Source organism: Dasypus novemcinctus, chromosome 11, assembly GCF_030445035.2.
Source record: "Dasypus novemcinctus isolate mDasNov1 chromosome 11, mDasNov1.1.hap2, whole genome shotgun sequence".
NCBI classification, from domain to species: Eukaryota; Metazoa; Chordata; class Mammalia; order Cingulata; family Dasypodidae; genus Dasypus; species Dasypus novemcinctus.
This window is the reverse complement of record NC_080683.1, coordinates 82,449,463-82,470,580: the sequence shown is the minus strand read 5'-3', so window position 1 is coordinate 82,470,580 and position 21,118 is coordinate 82,449,463. Positions and strand designations below refer to the sequence as shown.

General features: G+C 37.7%; 2 protein-coding genes and 1 non-coding gene across 6 annotated transcripts in view; 1 reads left to right on the top strand and 2 right to left on the bottom strand.

Annotated features, from left to right (window-relative positions):
• The window catches only part of QRSL1 (glutaminyl-tRNA amidotransferase subunit QRSL1), a 40,845-nt gene extending 21,458 nt beyond the window's left edge, over positions 1-19,387 (bottom strand). For both annotated transcript variants that reach the window (XR_011650106.1, XM_004478729.5), the window contains exons 1-7: positions 19,264-19,387; positions 11,888-12,047; positions 11,493-11,591; positions 10,352-10,448; positions 6,989-7,165; positions 3,106-3,281; positions 2,905-3,017 (exon numbers count right to left, since the gene is read on the bottom strand). Coding sequence is in view for 1 of the 2 variants with exons in the window: in XM_004478729.5 (XP_004478786.3) it covers positions 2,905-3,017; positions 3,106-3,281; positions 6,989-7,165; positions 10,352-10,448; positions 11,493-11,591; positions 11,888-12,047; positions 19,264-19,287 (846 nt within the window). In the remaining variant the exon portion in view is untranslated. The remainder of the gene's footprint in view (positions 1-2,904; positions 3,018-3,105; positions 3,282-6,988; positions 7,166-10,351; positions 10,449-11,492; positions 11,592-11,887; positions 12,048-19,263) is intronic.
• On the bottom strand, positions 124-227 carry LOC111760595 (small nucleolar RNA U13). Its single transcript, XR_002794242.1, has one exon. It is a non-coding gene; the product is annotated as a small nucleolar RNA U13 (small nucleolar RNA).
• Positions 19,388-19,398: 11 nt separating the features above from the next.
• The window catches only part of RTN4IP1 (reticulon 4 interacting protein 1), a 62,450-nt gene continuing 60,730 nt past the window's right edge, over positions 19,399-21,118 (top strand). For 2 of the 3 annotated variants that reach the window (XM_071218613.1, XM_004478728.4), the window contains exon 1: positions 19,399-20,191. In XM_071218613.1, the coding sequence (XP_071074714.1) occupies positions 19,912-20,191 (280 nt within the window). In that variant the 5' untranslated portion in view covers positions 19,399-19,911. The remainder of the gene's footprint in view (positions 20,192-21,118) is intronic. The other variant, XM_071218614.1, reaches the window with a different exon arrangement.

The following is a 21,118-nucleotide window of genomic DNA, read 5'->3' as shown; positions in this document are numbered from 1 at the left end:
TTGCTGTCTTGCTTGTTTTCTCCAGGAGGCACCGGGAACCGAACTGGGACCTCCCATGTGGTAGGTGGGAGCTCAGTTGCCTGAGCTGCATCTGCTTCCTGCTCAGAGTCTTCTTTTTTTTTATGTCAGATGGATAATGTCCCAATGTCCTAACAAGACGTTAAGGAACCACATCTCACACAAACACGTGAACACCCATTTATCGTGCTTATGAACCACAAAATTATCTTGATGTCCTGTATTTCTTTAGCCACAATGTCTTTCAACATATCAGTTTGATTTTGGAAATTTATATGAATCTTGTTAATTAGTTGTCGCAAATCCTATGTTCATTTGGTTTTTTTTTTCATATATTCCTTTGCTTGGGCCATTTTCCCATTTTCTTATGGTGTGTAATTTTTTGCTGATGCCTAGGCATCTGATTATGATGGTGGGTTTACTCTGATGCTCAATTCTCTCTTTTCATAGGAATTTAGTGGTGGAAGCTGTGTGTTACTGCTGCTCTTTGATTCTTGGTTCGACCTGTTCTGGGTCTTTAGGATTGTCCCTGTTAGTTGCTCAAATCTGGGCCCTGCACCCAGTAATGGATGCAGACCTGCTTCCTAGGGCCTTGGGCAGGGAAGTTGGAAAGGCTGGAAAAAGCCTCTCTTACTTATATTTACTTTTCATTCCCTCCCATGCATTTTCTTGGTTGGCTAGCAGATGGCACTCTTCAGCAGCCTTCTCCGTTCAAACTGAGGTCCAGGTGTTTTCACTACAACAGGATCAATGTGATAGAGGATCCTACCTGAAGGCTATCAGAGTCTTGTAACTCAAACTTTCTCAGAGGCAGTTCTCCAATCTTTGCTGGGATTCCCACCTCTTTTCCAGGGCAGGAAATAATTCCACTCCCCTTTCCATCCTCATCCACAGTCCCAGTTAGTAGACAGGGTGATTGAGAAGGTCAGATCTTTTTAGTCCAGTGCAGGCTCCCAGAGCAAACAATGGCACAGCCTCTCCCAACCTGGGATGGCTTATGGAACACAACAGACCAAATCTGTGGGTCAAAAACTGAGTCAGCCTTAGGTTTTGTCCCTTTCTCTCCTGTTTCCTGGGAAGGTGGATCCCTGTGGTGCCCTGCTCTCTGAAGCCACCAGGCTGAGGCCTGAGAATTCAAAATTGTTTATAGGGTGGGACAATGTGCAGGCAGCTGCTTTAACTCACAGTTTTGCAATCAAGAGTCTTTTCCTTTGCCCCTCTCTCTTCTGGCTGGTGTCCAGCCTTCCCCTGGTGTCCTAAACCCTAAAACAATTATTTTCCAGGACTTTTCTGCCTGTTCTCCAGCAATTTTTCTTGGAGAGGAGAGAGTCCCATGTCTTTCTAGTACATCATCTTCCCAGAAGTCTGCCTCATTCTTCTTAATGTTCTATTAGGAAAGTGAGTTTCAGAGTTTAGTGACCAGGTCATATATTTAAGTCCTGAAATCACTACAACTTACTGATACTCAGGAGAAAGTTAAGATATTCCTCTTATGATTTAATCATAATTATGTAATGGTATTAATACTAATGATGTATTCAGTGCCAGAAATGCTTTCAGAAATAAGCATTTGAAAAAACTGTATAAAACTTTTTTTAGAACAGTAATGTATTATACCAAAATAATACTCATGTAAATATAATTAATATTTAAAAGGGTATCTGAAGCATGACAAATACAGTGCTAGACATTATGGGCTAGCTATAACAATATTAAAGATTGAAAATTTGGTTGAGGAGCACATATTTGTTAAATGTTTATTGTGTAACATGTACTCTGCTAGATGCTTTTCAAAGGTCACTCATTTAATCATTTTAACAATCCCATGATGTAGATATTATCCCTCATTTTATAGATGAAAAATATTGAGACGAGAGTGAAATAAATTTCCTAATGTTATATAGCAGGTAAGCATAGGATCTAGAATTCCCAACTAGGTCTGTTTCTAAAGCTTGTGTTCTCTCTGAATCCTTAAAAGAATGCACAGCTATTACCTTTTTGGAATATTTTGAAGAAATTGGTATTTTTCTACATAGTGATGTCAATTGGGGGTGATTTTGTCCTTACCTGCCTCAACCAGGCAATGTTTGGAGATATTTTTGGTTGTCACAAATTGCTGGGGGTGCAGGGTGGAAGTTCTACAAAATCTAGTGGGTAGAGGCCAGGGATGCTGCTAAACAACTTACAATGCACAGAACGGCTCCCCACAACAAAAAATTTTCCAGCGCAAAACTTCAATTGAGCCAAGGGTGAGAAACCCTATTCTATAGGACATCTTATCTTAATATCGTTTTAAAAGGTTTAAGGCATTAGTATATTGCTAAGTTTAAAAGTCAAAATTTTTAAAGCTCAGAAATTTAGCATATTTATATTCACATATGAATATCCCAATTACTATTATAATAAATGTAGTAGGAATAATAGTAGTAATGGTGATAGCACTCACTATATACACTATTGCCCGCGGGGCAGATGTGACCTGACCTGTTTTTATAAATAAAGTTTTATTAGAACACAACAAATCTCTTTCATTTACCTATTGTCTATGGTTGCTTTCACACTATAATGGCACAATTAGGTAGTTATGGTAAAGACCATGTGATCTGCAAAGCCTAAGAAGTTTATTATCTGTTTCCTTTAAAGTTGTATACTACTGCTTTATATGATTATCTAATTTGATCCTCACAACTCTCTCAGCTTAATATTGTTATTATCCCCATTTTACAGATGGGGAAATTCAGCTTAGAGAGATTAAATCAAATCAAGGTTACATAGCTAATAAGGGCAGTAGAGTAAGGATTCAAACCCACCCAGTCTGCTTCCCAAGTCTGTGCTCTGTATTTGACTTTACAATATTTCTGGAAAGTAATTAATAAAATGAGCTACCTTTGGAATTCCTATACATAGTTTGCTCACATCTGTCAAGCTGGGAAGTATAAATGGTTTAACAGGGTCTTGCACCGTAGTAGAGTCTTTGGGGTCATGTCCAGCCAGTATACCTATAAGGAGAAATATTATGACTGGTAAGATATATTGTTTTACAATGAAATTATGGTATTTTGAAAATATATGGAATCATATAAATACCCAACACAATTGCTGCATCATCCACACATCTGGTTAAGATTCCTGGCACATCCATTGAATTAACCAAGGGAATGAGACCATGACGGGAAACTAGTCCATAGCTTGGTTTTAAACCAACAAGCCCACAGTGGGCAGCTGGATTTCTGGTTGATCCTCCTGTATCTGATCCTAATGCCCTGCAATTTAAATGGAAATCTCTTTAAAAGAATGACACAGCTGTAATTATATTTAGAATCTACCTTTTTAAAAGTATATTTTAAACTATATTTCCCACCTAATTATAAATAAGAAATACATGTATGTTCTTCAAAGAGAATTCACAAAGTTTAGAAAAGTATAAGGAGGTAACAAAATATTCCAGTACCCAATGTAAACTGTTAACATTTTGGCATATAAAGCTCAAGCCTTCTTTTTTTTTTTTTTTTTTTAAAGTTCAGCTTTGACTTTTTTTTAAAGTTTCATTTATTTTTATTTATTTCACTTCCCTGCCCCCCCCAGTTGTCTCCTCTCTGTGTCCATTTGCTGTGTGTTCTTCTGTGGCCACTTCTATCCTTATCAGCAGCACCAGGAATCTGTGTTTCTTTTTGTTGTTGCTGTTGTTGCGTCATCTTTTTGTGTCAGCTCTCTGTGTGTGCAGCGCCATTCCTGGGCAGGCTGCACTTACTTTCGCGCTGGGCAGCTCTCCTTACGGGGTGCACTCCTTGCGCGTGGGTCTCCCCTACGCGGGGGAAACCCCTGCAGAGCAGGGCACTCCTTATGCGTATCAGCACTGGACATGGGCCAGCTCCACACGGGTGAAGGAGGCCCGGGGTTTGAACCGCAGACCTCCCATTTGGTAGGCGGATGCCCTACCCATTAGGCCAAGTCCGCTTCCCTCAAGTCTTTTTTTAATGTACTTTTTTCAGAGTTGAAATCATTCTGTAATCATAATTTTCCAGCCACTATTTGCTTTTGAGCCTTGGACTATCATAAAATTACTTAAAATTTAAAGTATGTATAATATTCCATCATATATATTGGTCATTCTCATTTTTTAAAGTCCATTCTTCTATTGGTACACATTGATAATCTTATACCTTTCTTTGATGTTATTTGAACTTAAATAAAGAACAATGGCAATTTTACAATATGCTTTGACAAATTGAACACACACCTTCCAGAAATTCAGATATAGTCCTTCTGCAACCCCATTTAGGATCATGGTTAGATTTGTATTATAATTTACCTAAACACTTACGTTGTTTCCAACTCGAACAATAACTGTATAATGATTCTGTAATAAACATTAAACATAAATCTTTGCTCATATGTCTAATTTATAGACTAGCATCCAAGAAGGGATGGTGAGCCAAAGGGTCTACCTATTATAAATTTTTGATACATATTGTCAAATTACTTTTCAGAAAGGTGATATCAATTTATATATCCAATTGCAGAAAATAAGATTGTGTTTTAATGCTTCATTAACATCACTGAGTACTGGTTTTTAAATTTTTGTTACTTGATAACCAAAAAAGCTGTTAATGTGTATTTCTTTGAAATTTTTTTGTGTTTATTTTCTTTTGCATTACCCATCTATGAAGTGTCTATTTCTTTGCCCAATTTCTACAGAGAATGTACTTTTTTTACTTTAAAAAAAAAAAAAAAGGAGCAGATGTGGCTCGAGTAGTTGAGCACCTGCCTCCCACACTGGAGATCCCAGGTTTGGTTCCTGGTCCTAATAAAGAAAAAACAGACAACAAGCAGACAACAAGCACAAACAATGAACACAACAAACAAACAGATGAGGGCACCATCGGGGGGGGGAACTATTTGAGGAAAAAATACATTATGGGTTGTCCTGATTAAGATAATATATGCCTTTTGCAAAAATCAAGATATTATATAACTGTATGATGTATAAAGCAAAATTCCTCTTTTTGCTTTATAAACCCCATAATGAGGTTGCTATCAATTCTGATATATACTTAATCCAGATACTTTCATGTAACTAGTAAAAAATATATATACATATACGTAATTATTATTTTAAATAGAAATAGGGTCAAACTATACATACTGTTTTTCAACTTGTTTTTCACTTAATGTATCTTGATATCTTTCCATGTCACTATAAAGTGATTTATCTCATTCTTTAGTGGCTGAATAGCATTCCAAGATTCTTTCTGGTTTAAAAACTATTATAAAAGAAACAAATCAAAAGGAAGAATAGCAAAAGGAGAATACTTTACAGTCTGGGAAACATACAATCTGAAATTACTTTTGGTCTGTGCTTTATATTGGTTGGATCTGAACTGAAGGTTTGAACTTAAAAAGGCTTGTAGCAATGACATGAAACTTGTGCTTTACAGAAAATGCAAATTATATCTCCTTGCTTACCAAGTCAATTTAAGATTCAAAATTTCTAAAAGGATACATTTTCTTATTAGGATTCACTGATGGCTGTGTAATAGAGCAAAACCCACATTTCCACAGGAATTATAAGTCCAAATGCCATCTTCTGAAAGCACATTTAGAAAGATGAACACTAAGTGGGGTGATGAGGATAGAAAAAAAGCACCTAATCCTACAGTCCTAACTTGTCAGAACTCTCATTAATATTAATACAATGCTATAAAATTGCAGAGAGATAAAATGAAATGGTTTTACTTGTTAACAAGATTTCAGAGAAACCTTAAAAAAAACCCTATAGAGCCTAAATTTTCATAGCTCTTAAATATATACATTATTTATTGGTTACAATGCCTGTGAAAGAGCTTAGTTTTAGGGGATAATTAAGAAGAGATAAAATACATACAGTATTACTAAAGAAATACATTCAATTTGGTTTAATTGAGATCAATAAAATATATAACAACAATATTTATTTACTCTTCTTTAGCAGGAAAGAAATAGTTTACAAATAGGGCTTAAAGTACGATCTATGGATTCTTTTCAAATACAAAGTACATGATACATGAACAGATTAGATCCTAACAAACTTGAAAAAAACCTTATTTACTTGTGGGTAGAGCTGCTGAAACCTTCAGTCTTGCTGTGCTGTGTATCGCCAGATGAGCAAACTCTCAGGCGTACACGCTTTAGGGCACACCCTAAAGATGGCGCACTGGCAGAGAGCCGAAGCTATCAAGCGCCACCCTCCTGCCTCCGTCTGTTGGCATACAGTCCAATTAAAAAATTACACATAAAGCTACACTGCGCTAGCGCCCATAGCTAACCGATACCCTGCCATTTATTCTATATAAGCCGCTGATGCTGCACAATAAAGTAGATTCGTGTCCTGAACCGGTCTCAGGAGTGTGTTTATCTCCGTTGTCCTCACCCCAGCGGGTAACCGAGTTCAGCATTTACTGATATATATTTTAAGCTATGGATTTTATGAAAAAATTATTTTACATATCCTATTAATAGGTATTAGGAACACTTTTTTCTTTTCTTTCTTTCTTTTGTTGCAAAAGTTATATTGATCTTTAGGATAAAGAATTACTAATAGTTTAGCTCAGCAGCATTCAACCAAAGTCAGGGTGTGTTAGTCCTTAAATATTTGTATAATTAGTTGGCAGATACGCAAATGAATTATTAAAAAGTGAAATCCAATTAAGTCCATTTATACTAACTGGTTTACTCTGCAAGATTGATAAACTCATGTTCTTGAAATAACCAGATACTACAGAGGAAAAATTTAAATGTTAAAATATACACAGTATAGCATATTACAAGATGTAATTGTGATATACTATTATTGAGCATAAATAGTTCAATGGTTTCTAAAAAGAAATAAGATACTGAGATCTTAATAGATATATAGTTAGATTTTACATATGGTTTATGACTATTTGGACTTAGTTGATTTTTAAAATGCAAACAGAAAAAAGCATCTTACGCAAAGCATGTGAACGCTGATACAGCAGCCGCACTACCACCTGAGCTTCCTCCAGTTATTAACCAATTTAAACCTTCATTCTCGCCATGGTGCTTCTGCTTCCTCTTTTCTCTATATTGCTTTGAGTAACTCCAAGGGTTTTTAACTGGTCCAAATACACTATCTGTGCTTCCAGATCTGAGATAAAGAAATAAAGCAAGACACCTTAGTAAATCCTACATTTTCATCTCCAGAGTATATTACTTACCTCTGACACTCATTTGCTTTAATTAATCCACTGTAGCTTGAACTGGAAAAAGTGGGAAGCCTATTCAAACACAGCTTTATGTGTCCTACCCAGGAAATCGCTGAGGTAAAGGATGGGAAGTAAAGTCATTTGCGGTAGAAAATAGAGAAAACTAGTCTGCTAACAAAATGGAAGAAAATTTTGTCACAATTGATCATCTAATGTAGCTAAAGTTGATTTCCCTTGTCACTTTTAGGACAATAAAAGTGTCCAAAATATTCAAACAAGTAACAAGAACTCTTTTGAAAGGATATCTAATCAGAAGTTTTAAGAAAAGCATTTTAAATGGGATGCTATTAACTTTTTAAAAAATCTGAAATCATTTCAATCCTACAGATAAATTACAAAAATAAAAATAGTATGAAGAACACTGCATACCCTTTACCCAAATCCGCCTCTTATTAACATTTTACCCCATTTTCTTTATCATTTGTGCACACTGTGTGAGTCTATACATGTTCATATAAACACTTTAATTTTTCTAAAAAACTTAAGGGTTTTAAGTTATTTACATTATGCTCCTTTATCTCTAAATACTTTAGTATATATTCAGTACACATTTGCTAATAAGGATATTCTCTTACATAGTCACATGTAAGTTATTAAATCTCAGTAAATTTAACATTAATACTTTTACTATACATAATTCAATTTTGTCAGCTGACCCAATAATGACTTTTATAGCAGATCCCCCCGGCCTCCCAGTAGAGGATTTGGTCTAGAGTCAGGCATTATATTTAATTATGTCTCTTTAGCTTCTTTTTCCTTTTAATCATTTATCAGCCAAAATAAATGGGTTGTTTCCCATTATTGGCAATTATCAGTAAAGCCACTGCAAACATTTTACTGAAAGACCTAGCCAGTGCTTTTGTGTAAAAGTACATCTCTTGGGTAAATACGTACGAGTGGGATTACTGAGTCATATGTTAAGTGTATGTTTAACTTTATAAGAAATTGCCAAACAATTTTCTAAAATGACCAAACTAACCTCTTATATTTTTTTAATGTAATATTCTTTGTGATCTATTAACTTTAATAAAAAGTGTAAAAGCAAACAAACAAACAAACAAAATGGCCGAAGTGTTTCTGCATTCCCCACCAATAATGTATGAGATATGCAGAGCTTGGCCTTGCTGTTCTTTTTTTCTGTTTTGCCATTCTGATAGGCATGTGTATCTCACTATGGCTTCAATTAGCATTTCCCTAATTATTAATGCTGTTGAACATTTTTCATGTATTTATTTGCCAACTGCATATCTTCTTTGATGACATATCTGTTCAAATCTTTTGCTCATTTTTAAAAACTGGGTTACCTATTTGTTTTTTTTTATTATTGAGTTAGAGGAAGTTCTATATATCCTGGATTCCAGTTCTTTCTCAATTATGTGTTTTCTGTTTTTTTTTTAAAGATTTATTTATTTTAAAATTTTTTTCTCCCCCCCCACCCCCAGTTGTTTGCTCTCTGTGTCCATTCACTGTGTGTTCTTCTGTGCATGCGTGTATTCTTGTCCGCAGCACCGGGAATCTGTGTCTCTATTTGTTGCATCATCTTGCTGCATCAGCTCTCCGTGTGTGTGGCGAGACTCCTGGGCAGGCTGTACTTTTCTCGTGCGGGGGCTCTCCATACAGGGCGTTCTTCTTGCGCGTGGGGTTCCCCTACTTGGGGGACACCCTTGTGTGGCACGGCACTTTTTGTACGCATCACCACTGCGCACGGGCCAGCTCACCACACCAGTCAGGAGGCCCTGGGTTTGAACCCTGGACCTCCCATGTGGTAGGCAGACACTCTATCCATTGAGCCAAATCTGCTTCCCTCAGGTATGTGTTTTGTAAACACGTTTTCTCAGTCTGTGCCTTATTTCTCACTTTTTAATGGTGTATTACAAGGAACAGAAGTTCTTAATTTTAATGAAGTCTAATCTATCAAATTTTTATTTTATGGATCATGTATTATCTGTCCAATCTAAGAAATCTTTGCCTAACTCACGGTCATGAAGATCGTCTCCTTTGTTTTCTTCTGTAAGTTCTATAGTTTTAGGTTTTACTTCCGTTAGCCTCTTTTAATCGGGAATATTTCCATAGCCTTCCTTTGTCTTTCATGACGTTGACATTTTAATAGACTGTTTCTCATTTTGGATTTATCTGCTGTTTCTTTGCTATTAGACTCAGTTATGCATTCTCAGCTGGAAAACTGCATAGTTAATATAGTGGCCTTCTCAGAGAATCACATCTGGAGGCACATGATCTAGACCTCCCCCTCATTTGTGGTATTAATTTTGATTAGCCAAGCAAGGTGACGTCCTAATAACCTATGTTTGAGTTTATTTCCATGGATTACTTCTTTAATATAAATTTACCAAGTGCCAAGAGTATCACTGTGAACAAATCAGTCAAGGACTCTGCTTCAATGAAGCTTATAGTCTGGTTAGGTTGCTTTTTTTTTTTTTTTTGAGGTACCGAGACTGGGGATTGAACACAGGACCTCATATGCCAGAAGCCGGCACTTAAGCACTGAGCTATATCGGCTCCCCTTATAGTCTAGTTAGGGAACAGACCAAGCAATTACTATAAATATGACAGGCAGTATAAAAGGGAAAGTAAAAATTGCTTTTGATAAAAGACTATATGCTTTTCTCCAAGATGAGGAACAAGGCAGAGTCTGCCCTCACATCTTCTTCTATTGAATACTATACTGAAGGTCCTTACTGGTGAAATGAAGCAAGAAAAAGAAATAAGAAGAAGTAAAACTGTCTTGGTTTGTGCACTACATGATCATGAACAATAAAATATCCCAGAGAATATGCAAAGACCAACTAGAACTAATAAGGGAGCTTAACAAGGCCGTAGGATACAAGGTTAATACAGAAAAATCAAGTATATTTCCAAAAACTAAAAACAAACAATTAGAAATTATTTTTTTAAAATACCATTTTCTATGAGATAAAAAACATGAGATATCTGGGGATAAATCAAAGTATGTGCATGACGTATATGCAAAAAAAATATGTAAAACATAGCTAAGAATTCAACAAAAGACACAGCTGTAAGAAATATAAGGGAAGTTCAATTTTACTTACCCCATTGCAAACTCATCTAAATTTGTTTTTCCCATAAGTAGAGCTCCTTGATTCAACAACTTCTGAACTACTGTAGCATTATAAGGTGGTATATAACCTGAAAAAAAATTCAGTTATTTTAATATAGAATAGAAATCAGTGAACATGTAAATCATATGCAGGAACACATTAGATTTTAAACTGTGACTAAGCAATTCAATCCTATTTACATTTTTTAATTATTCCTAATTTGATAATAGGTTTATTTCTCTCAAGACTTAATTTTTTCCTGCTGTCAATTGCTTTATTTTTGCCAAAGACAATCTGTTTATTCACTATTTTTATAGTCTAAGAACACTGACTTTAACTAGCAAAATATGCATGACAGTGAATTACCTAAATCATCTGAAACTAATTGGAAATCATTATTTTGTATATTATACTTCATTTTGTCTTCCCGGATGATACTATTTCACAAAGTAATTTTTATGAATTTCCTGGTAGAGACAGATTTTTTATTCTCAGTTAAGATCTACTAAAAAACTGTAGTGTATTTTCTAAACAATGAGCAACACTCCACTTATCAGATGAACCTGAGGCATATTCATTCTAGAATATTACTTTTAGCATGTAGTACCCTGGACCTTATTCCACTCCTTTTTCTTCTTTGGATCCAAACATCTTGATAAACATGTTTCTTTTTGAACTACTAAACTGTAGAGAGTAAAACTAGGCATCACTACACTCAGTACTTAAAGAGATGGAGGAGTCAGGGATTAAAAAATAACTGGACGGTGGATGCTAATGAATCACCACACCATCCTCAGGAGATGGGTAATAATAGTAATGATAGCCACTTCCTATCTATTCTCATGCTATCAATGAGCTGCAGATAGAGGGCACCTAGTGTATCTGTGATGATCAGGAATTGAGTCCTCAACTTCCTAACTAGGATTCGAATCATTCATTAAACTGGCCTACCTCTGAAGAACATTTTGTATTTTGAAAGAGCAAATAGTAAAAAGATAATATTCTACCCTAAGTATTTCCTTGGAAGATATAGCCTGAGGTTACTGTGGAATTTTAGGATTTTATTTTTAATTTAAACTGAAAAGTACCTATCTTGATAAAATTATTAATGTTGTGATAAGAGATAATTTACCTTTCAGCATGTTTGATGCACATGTTGTCTCAATGCCAAATGTGCTAAAGTTGTCTTTTACTGCAATAGGAATTCCATCTAAATTTCCAAGTGCTTGACCTATGTTAAAAAGGCAAAAGAGCAATATAGGCGATAATAGTTCCAAATATAAAGACACATTAATATAGATCTTATAATAATTAGTTTTTCCCAAAAATACTTGAGAAATCAAGATAGTTAAAAAATTTATAGTTGAACATTATCTAGCATCACATATCTATTAGTTTTGTTTTTTTTTTACTACCTCATAGAAGGTTTCTTTAAATGAGGGTATATTCACTTTCCAAATGGAGACTGCTATACCCAGTTAAACTCTTTGGAGATAAAACAATTAAGTATAATTAAAAGTAATTTACCTTTTTCATATCTGTTTTCTGATTCTTTAGCTTGCTTTAAGGCCCCCTCTTCTGATATAGTAATGTAAGCATTTAGAAACTTGGTCTTCTTGATAAGGGAGAGACAGTTTTGACAGAGCTCCGTTGGAGTAATTTGGCCTTGTTTCAGTGCTGCAGAAACCTACAGTACACAGTAATCAAAAGCTTTAATGAATCTGCAAAAGTTTCAAACATTATATGGGTAGGGCAGGGGTACGAGGGAGGATGGTTAAGTATAACATTTTGAAGTGAGGCCTGGGTTTGAAATCAAGAGAACCTATCAACAATACACTTGAATAAAGGGTGCTGCATTAATCAGCTTGAGGGTAGGAAGGAGGGCACGACTTTTACCTCCCTAGCTGAATAGCTTTCTATCTCTAAATCATGCTTATACAAACGAGAGCAATAGCTTAGGTAGGCCATCCTATATAGGGGAAGTTGAGGTCCACTAAGAGAAGGTTGGGCTAGGGTAGATTATGTACAAAGGTAGCTTAGTTGCAATACAGGCAATCCAGAATCAAAAATGAGAATGAATTAGGCAAGTCATGGCAGGACTTTACAGTTCTAAGATCTTTATACCTACTATAGAATTCAAGCAAGAGCCACTAGAATGGAAAGAAATGTTTATAAAATATGGATTTAAAAGCATACTAAAAACTAACTTTTTTACAGTTAATGTGAGACAGTCGTAACTTCAGCTCAGACTTCCATTTACATATACTATCAATATACATGCTCTGGTCACTTGTGCAGGTTTCAGAAAAGTTAGTTTTCAGTAATATATAGTTACTAATCAGATTAGAAGAATGAATAACATCACAGATATCAAAACTGTGGAGATTTTATGGGAAAAAAAGTTGGAAAAGATAAATCTTAGAGATAAGGGGAGGTGGAGAGGAGTAATTATTTATTGAGGATTTACCAAGTGCCATGTAAAACATTGTTGCTTTACGTACATTATTATTTATTTTAAGCTTTATAACAATCACATAATTGAGATATTATTAATCTCATTTTACAGATGAGGAAACTGAAGCTCCTGGGTGGTTATGTGATCTGTTTAAAATCACACAAATAGTAAAGAGGACAGATGACTTCATATTCACATGCTCCTTACCATTTCTATTACTACACTACTGGAAGCTTTGTACTCCAAATTGACTGCTTCACATGGACATAAGCAATAGTTTGCATTTGCATTTGAGGGGGAAATCTGCAAATGATCTGCTTTCTGCTATTAAATAAATCATCAAAGCAATGGCATTCTTAGGACTGAGGGTTTTAAATGAGAAAATCAGTGGGAATAGACCATTGAGAGGACCCCTAGTGTTAATGGATAAAAGGAAAAGAAGGAACTGCCATGCAGGGAGTGATTTTGGGATGTGGAGGGGTAGCAAGGCTTGACATAAAGGAAGAAGTAAGGAGAAGAGATATTTCTGTTGAATGACTTATATGAAATGTAAACTCTTTGGAAGAAAGGAGCTGGAGAGAAATAAAAGACAGCAGTATATTTTAATATTGCAACTATGCAGTGGGAAGAAAGGCAGCAGCAGGCTGGTAGAAGAGTCAAAAATAACAAAAAACCAGAGCTTGAAGAGACAGAGAGATATATATTAGTAGGCCTATCCCATGGCATAATTGTAATAATGTGCAAAACTGTCTACCAACTTCTTTCCTTCCTTGATTCTTTTTATGTCCTCTAATGCCCATTATCCTCAAGCTGCTTCCTGACTTGCCAACCGGTAGGAAGATAGGAGCTCACAAGGGAAGTGGATGTGGCTCAAGCAATTGGGTTCCCTTCTACCAAATGACAGGGACCGGGCTTGATTCCCAACGCCTCCTGGTGAAGGCAAGCTGGCCCATGCCACCGAGATCTGGTGGCTTGTGCTGTGCAGACCTGGCACAGAAAGATAACACAACGAAGGAAAACACAGAGAGACAGTGAGAAACGCAACAGACGCAACAGACCAGGGAGATGAAGTGGCTCAAGTAATTGAATGTCTCTCTCTCACACCGGAGGTTCCTCCTAAAGAGAAAAATGAGAAGAAAAGACAAGTAGACACAGAAGAATACACAGAGAATGACACAGAGAGCAGACAGCAAGCATAAACAACAAGGGATGTGGGATGTGGAAATAAAAAAAAAGAAAGAGCTAACAAGCTGTAATTGTGGTGAGAATGGCAAGAATGATATTGTCTAGGAGCACTCCTTTTAAATGATGCTTATCTTTGTTAGGATCACTTATAGGAAATTCAGATTTGAGGGAATAAGGAAATTAGAGAAGAGAAATGAAAACATAGCGAAAGGATTTAAAAGGTACTGCATAGCTAGAAAGGACCGAGCAAATGAGTAACACAGCTCCCATGGGGCAAAACTTAAGGCTGTCATATTTGAGTAAGACTAAGTTTTTCTTTAAAAAAAGAGTTATTACCTTTTTTTTCTCCTAGCGGAAAACATGCTTTTGCTTGAGGCCAGTGCTTCTCTTCAGCTTTTTCAAGTAAAGTTTTCTCCTACCTCCTTTCAGATTCTTTTTTTTCTCCTACCTTTGCTGTACCATAATGTCATGGGGGGAGGTGGGAGAGGTGCAGGCAGATGTCCTTCTTGCTCCTCAGTGCCTTTCAAAGCATTTCTCCTGTGTTCTCTCAAAAATCCCAGCTCATTTGAAGCACATGCTTTCCAGAAGCTTATATCACTCTCTCTTGTGTGTTAATCTAGAATCTCACTGGCACTCCATTTCACTCACTGAAGATTTAAGCACCTGACTCACTGTAATCTTTACTGTGGCACTCCTGGTCATTCTTGTTGACTTCAAACTCCAAGTTCATGTAGATGGAAACCTGGCTTCTCAGTACCTTGACTTCATCACTTCCTATGAGCTTTCCTTCACTTCACCTCCTTCAGTCACTGGCTCCTCTGGTCATAGCTGGAATTACTCATTACCAATATCTGTATAATCTCTCAATCTCAATTCTAGTCATCCCACTCTCTGACCATGATCTCCTGTCCTCTACTATTCATGCTCCAGTAGTTTTTGACTCTATAAAGGCCTCTGTACCCACACATAATTTTGTCACTCATTATTACCCCTTCACTTCTTGACTTCACTCTTTACGCAGCTCAGATTCCATAATCTATCACCACAATCCCTCTCTTGCATATGGCCTCAACTTTCTTGCTCTTCGACACTTCCACAGGTAAACCTTAAGCCAGCCTATACTATGTCTGCAGCTAAATATGGCTTGAGTAAAACAGGGTATTATGTTGACCAAGTTCATTTTAAATTTGACCACTAACTTCATGTGGATACTTAGCCCTACCCAGCCATCCTACTATTAACATATTTATTGAGACTTGCACTGTGACCTAACATGTGGTCTATCCTGGAGAAAGATCCATGAGCATTTGAGAAGAATGTACCACATGCTTCTTTGGTCAATTTGTTTTTCTCTTTTCCTGGAAGACTACACTTTCTCCTTTCTTCCCTAATCTCCAACAACCCCTCTCTGCCTCACTTTTGGTCCATGCCTTTACTTATTTCCATGAAGAAAACAGAAGCAATCAGAAGACAATTCTGTCTTCCCTCTATCAGATCTACTTACCTGTCTGCAATTGTACCTATATACCCTGCCTCCGTCCTGTTAAAAAATAATGAATTACCTGTATTCCTGTCTAAAGCCAAACCTCTCACCTGTGTATTGGATCCCATTTTCATATCTTGCTCCCTGCATCTTCCTCTCTCCTGCATCAATCTACTCCTCTCTATTTCATTCCCTTGAGCATATAAACATGGTGGATTGTTGCCCATCTTAAATATACCCTCCCTGAACCCCAATTCTTGCTCTACTTCCCTGGTTCTCTGTTCCTTTAAGACAAAATATCTAGAAACTTGTCTACATTCAATGTCTCCACTTCTTCAGCTCTCATTTTAGTCTCCTTCTTCCTTCCCCTTGAAAACTAAAAGTCTTTAAGGAGGTTATTTGAGGACACTGAGATTTTTACAGGACACATAGCAAAATTTCTTATAAAACTTCTTTAGATATTTATCATCCCAGAATTTCAGTCCTTTTAGAAAGTACCCAAATCTTTCCCCTCTTTGTCTCTTCATATGCTCTGTGATTTCCTGGCTCTTCCCATCTGCACCTCCAACTAACCCCTTTGGTAGGCAGAATTCTAAGATGGGATCCCCTCACACCTTGATTACCTCCCCATGGGTGAGATCTGTGAATATGATGGGATATCACTCTGGTGATTATGTTACATGCCAAGGGGATTTTGCAGATATAATTAAGGGCCTTAATGAGCTGGCTTCCAGGTAATCATGTAGAAGATTAATATGGGTTGGCCAGACCTAATCAGGTGAGCCCTTAAAAGAGATAAGACACAGGAGAGATGCACTCCTGCTGGCCTGAAAGCAAGCAAACATCCATTTTATAAACTGCCGGTGGACAGGGCCATGTGTCTATGAAATAAACTGTGAGTGGCAACCCCCTTCTGACAGCAAACAAGAAAGTGAGGACCTTAGTCCTTCAACCACAAGGCAACAAATTCTGCCAACAGCCTGAATGAGCTTGTAAGAGGATTTCTGAGTTCCAGATGAGATTTCAGCCTTTTGAGATTCCAAGCAGAAAAGCCATCTACTCTGGGTCTGGACTCCTGACCCATGGAACTATAGAGATAGTAATTTGTTTGTACCAATTTGTTATGCAAGAAAAAAAACTAATATACCTCCTTAGGAAAATTACTAAATCTTCCTCAGGAACCAGTCTTCTTAGAAACTCAGAGAAGGGAAAACTGAAAATACATATAATTTAGTAAATTTGTACCTATAATAAAATGAATGTTAATAGCTAGTATTTACTTCTAGACACCATGCCAAATGCTTTATATCCCTTCCACACAGAAGAGTTGATTATTATCTCCATTTTACAGGTGAAAAAACTGAAGTTCCTATTTAAGGTCACATAGCTAGAGAGCAGCAGAGCTGGGATTCAAACCAAGACCTACCCGTCTTGTTTCCAAAGCTCATGCTCTTAACCACTACTACTTGTCTCTACAAGACATTATGACACTCAATTCTCTGTAACAGAGTGGAGAACATTTTTATTAACTTTAGAGATAACATCAGATCTTCACTTAGGAAAAGAATTATCTTTCAAAGTAATACCTTGGTAAGTGCTGCAGGTATAGTTCTTGAGGGCTCAGTGTCCTGCTTACTGGTACCTATTCTCTCTCTTTAAACAAACTCCATTCAGGATTTGGTCTTCCCTGCTCCATGAAATTCTATGTCTAGATCACTAGCAACCTCTACATTCCTAAATCCAGTAGTCAACACTGAATCCTCATTGTACAATACTTTTCGGCAGCATTCGATGCAAGTGATCACTTATGTTTTCCTCCTGTCTTATTGGTTGTCTCTTTTTATTTATTTATTTCTCTGCCCTTCTCCCCCCCACCCCAGTTGTCTGTTCTCGGTGTCCATTTGCTGCATGTTCTTGTTTTTGTCCACTTCTGTTGTTGTCAGCAGCACAGGAATCTTTTTTTGTTGCGTCATCTTGTTGTGTCAGCTCTCTGTGTGTGCGGAGCCATTCCTGGGCAGGCTGCACTTTCTTTCACACTGGGCGGCTCTCCTTACAGGGCGCACTCCTTGTGTGTGGGGCTCCCCTGCGTGGGGACACCCCTGCGTGGCATGGCATTCCTTGCATGCATCAGTACTGTGCAGGGGCCAGCTCCACACGGGTCAAGGAGGCCCGGGGTTTGAACTGCAGACCTCCCATGTGGTAGACGAATGCCCTAACCACTGGGCCAAGTCTGCTTCCCCTGGTTGTCTCTTTCAGCCTCTTTCAGCCTCTTTTGCTGGCTCTGCTTCCATCGCTGCCCTCTAACTGTTCCCAAGTTTGCTCTTCTTCTCTCTTTATACTAAACTCCCTAGGCAAAATTACCTTCTATACTCAGGCCAATTTATGTGCTCCTACCTAGCCTCTTCCCTGAGCACCAAACTCTTGAGGGCCTGCTCTGCCTTCCAGTTTCCTTTTGTACACTCAGGAAGTCTCTATTTTCACTCAGGCTTGCAGCCTTTTAGAAAGTAATAGATTTTGAGAACTTTAAATCCACAGACTTTAAATAAACAGTTCTTCCCCGTGCCCCCAAAAAACTGTTTTACCAACTTAAATAAACCTGACTTATAAAAATATTTTGTTCAGCCCCTACAGATCATTAGAATCACCTGGATCCAGCCCTTACCACACAGGTCTGAGTAGTTGTGGAGTGGTTTTAACAAGGCTCCAGGTGACTCTGATAGTGGTGAGCTAGCAGATATTTCTAATGTTTGGGAGATCTGGGCCGGAGAGGAAGGAGAACTGAATAAAGTTAGAGCAACTGGAATCAAGTGTAAGAAAAGGTTCCAGACATATTTACAAGACAGAATTAACAGGGCTTGGTGATTTGATGGATGTGAGATAAAGAAGAATCTAAGGCAGGGCTTCTTACCTTTTTTTGTTCTATGGATCTCTTACTAAGTCCACACTATACGTGTATTATGTAATAAATATATCACACCTGCACCAACATGGCCCCACAAGAAAAATATTTTTTTGAATTTTAATTCAAGCTCATGGACCCCTGGTTAAGAACCCCTGAAAGGTGATTTCAATTTCTACTCTGGCAACTGAGATAAGAGTTGTGCCATTAAAAGGAGAACATTAAGAATTCATAAAGATCAGGTTTCATTTCGTTTTTTTTCAAGATAGGGAGATGAGGTGGTCCTGTTACAAAGATGAATTTAGCTTTAGATAAGCTGAATCTGAGGTGCTTATGGGAAATTTGGAAGAGATGTCCAAAAAGCATTCACAAATATAACCTAGGGTTCAAAACCGATGTCCAAAAAGTGAGATACGGGCTAGGGGTCGTTGGTATTTTAGTGGTATTTGAACCCTAGAGAGTGAATATATCAAGGGGGAAAAAGCGCCAAAAACCACTCTCTTGGATTTTGCAAACTACCAGTTCTCCGAGCTCTTTATAGAGAACTACACCAACGAACGTAGGGGGGCTGAAGTGAATCCGCCTGCCAGACCTCTCTTCTTAGAGACTAATCGGTGCCCAGCCCAAGCCTTAGCAAACGCCTAACCGCGAAATGTAGATGAACAATTCCATTCCACAGCTCCGTGACGCAGACACCTTCCTTGCTGAGGTCCTAACTTCCAGAACAGGTATGAAGAGTATTGCCTAAACCCCAAAAGTTCCGAATCTCCCGCCCCCTAAAGGGGCGGCGAGACGGACGAGAATGCATGGTCAGGCCCAAGGGCTCCTTTCCGTCCATCTTCCCGCCCTCCCCGGGCCTTCAGCAGACTAATCCCACTCACTTCTCGGAGGGTCCGGCGCAGCATGGTCTTTGTGCTCAGCCAGCCACCACAGGTACCAGGTGACAAAGAGGAAATTTTTTTAAAAAAGGCCACAGCAGCTACCAGCAGTAAATGGGCGCAGCCATCTTTGATCGTCACTGAGCTCTTCAGCACCGAGTACTTGGATTGGTCGAATTGCAGTCCGAGGACATGATCTTTGCACATGATTGGTTGTCTCTGCAAAGCGGACTGGTGACGGGCGAGAGCAGGCTTGCAAGGAGATTCTGAGCTAAGGTCGTGGTGGGAACCCGGAAGCGTCCGAATTTCGGGCGTCCGGAACGCTAACGGTGTCTGCTTGTCCATCGGGGGCTCCCAGAAGCAGGACGGCATTTTAGGAGCTCTGTTGTTGTTGTTGTTATGTGTTTTAAAGAGGAGGGGGACGAGGGAGGAGAATGGACAGAATGCTGACTGGAGCATTTAAGATGACAAGAGCGAAATAATTTCATTTTCTCCTTACTTCAACTGCTCTGTTAGATTAACCTCCTTTTTGAATGAATGCTCAACTATGAAATCGGCTAGTGTGTTGGCAGATTTTAACCGAATTCAGGGGTGAAATTTTGATCCAATCCAAGTGCATTTTTATTGGGACGTGGAGTTCAACCACTGTTTATGATGGAATGTCTGAAGACTTGTGTGCTTAGAAGAAATGTATATACTACGGTTTGCTTCTGGAGAAGCAAATTTGTACAAAAGTCTTCCGTAGTTAGAAAGATCAGTACTACCTCTCCAAGGAGTACTGTCATGCCCGCTTGGGTGATAGATAAATATGGGAAGAATGAAGTGCTTCGGTTCACTCAGAACATGATGTTACCTATCATACACTATCCAAACGAAGTCATTATTAAAGTCCACGCTGCGAGTATCAATCCTATAGATGTTAATATGAGAAGTAAGTTTTCAAAAGACATTCTTCTTTACCTAATTTTTTTAGTTCTTCAGAAAATTTCATCAGAGACGCAGTTTTAAAAGATCAGTTGTTATTTGCCTACAGTTCTTTGGTTAACACACGGGATCATTTAGGTTTCTGACAGTTCAGCAAATTGTTTCCAAAAATGTTGAAATTGCAATGTCTATGGTATACTTTAATCTTTTACAAAATATGGGTTTGAATTATTTCCATGCCGTAAATTGGGACTTGAGAGTTGTGTCTACAGCTTTCTGGAGTTCTCTCCTGGAAACTGAGGTCAAGCACTGTTCTTGGATGTGGTTATGTTTTGACATAAGTTCAGAACTGGCATAAAGCTTTCTTTATTGGTCCATGGGACAGAGAAATAGAACAGAAATCCAGGAATTTGTACTTTTCTCATTTCTGCTGTTGTCCTCTTCCTGTTAAGCTCTGTCCTAAATAGGATTGTAATCTCAGTTTCTGCTGAAGGATTTAAGGAAGGTTGGAGTGCACTGTAGTCCTTAAACATAAACTATGCAGTTATATTTATTGAAGTGCTGGGAAGATTAACCACTCTTTGTAAATTAATTTTGGAAAATACTGACAAAATATTGTCAGTTTTGGTTTTAGGAACCTATCCATGTCTTTTGAAGCAATGAAAAACATCTTTTGGGATGATTGGTCAGTTAACCTCAGTGTTTTAAGTAAGCTGCTGTAAGCGGTTTAATTTAGCCAGGGATCTGTGTTCTGACGTGTTTGTGTGTTTAGATCTATAGTTCTAGTTCTCAACAGTTTGCCTTGAAAACATGATAGTTCACAAATGCCTCTATTATGCAAACTACGTGTGAATTCAATTTCTTTGTTTATGTATACATCCAATTACAAAATTAAGATTTATGATACATGAACCATTTTGTGGCATTTCTAGAT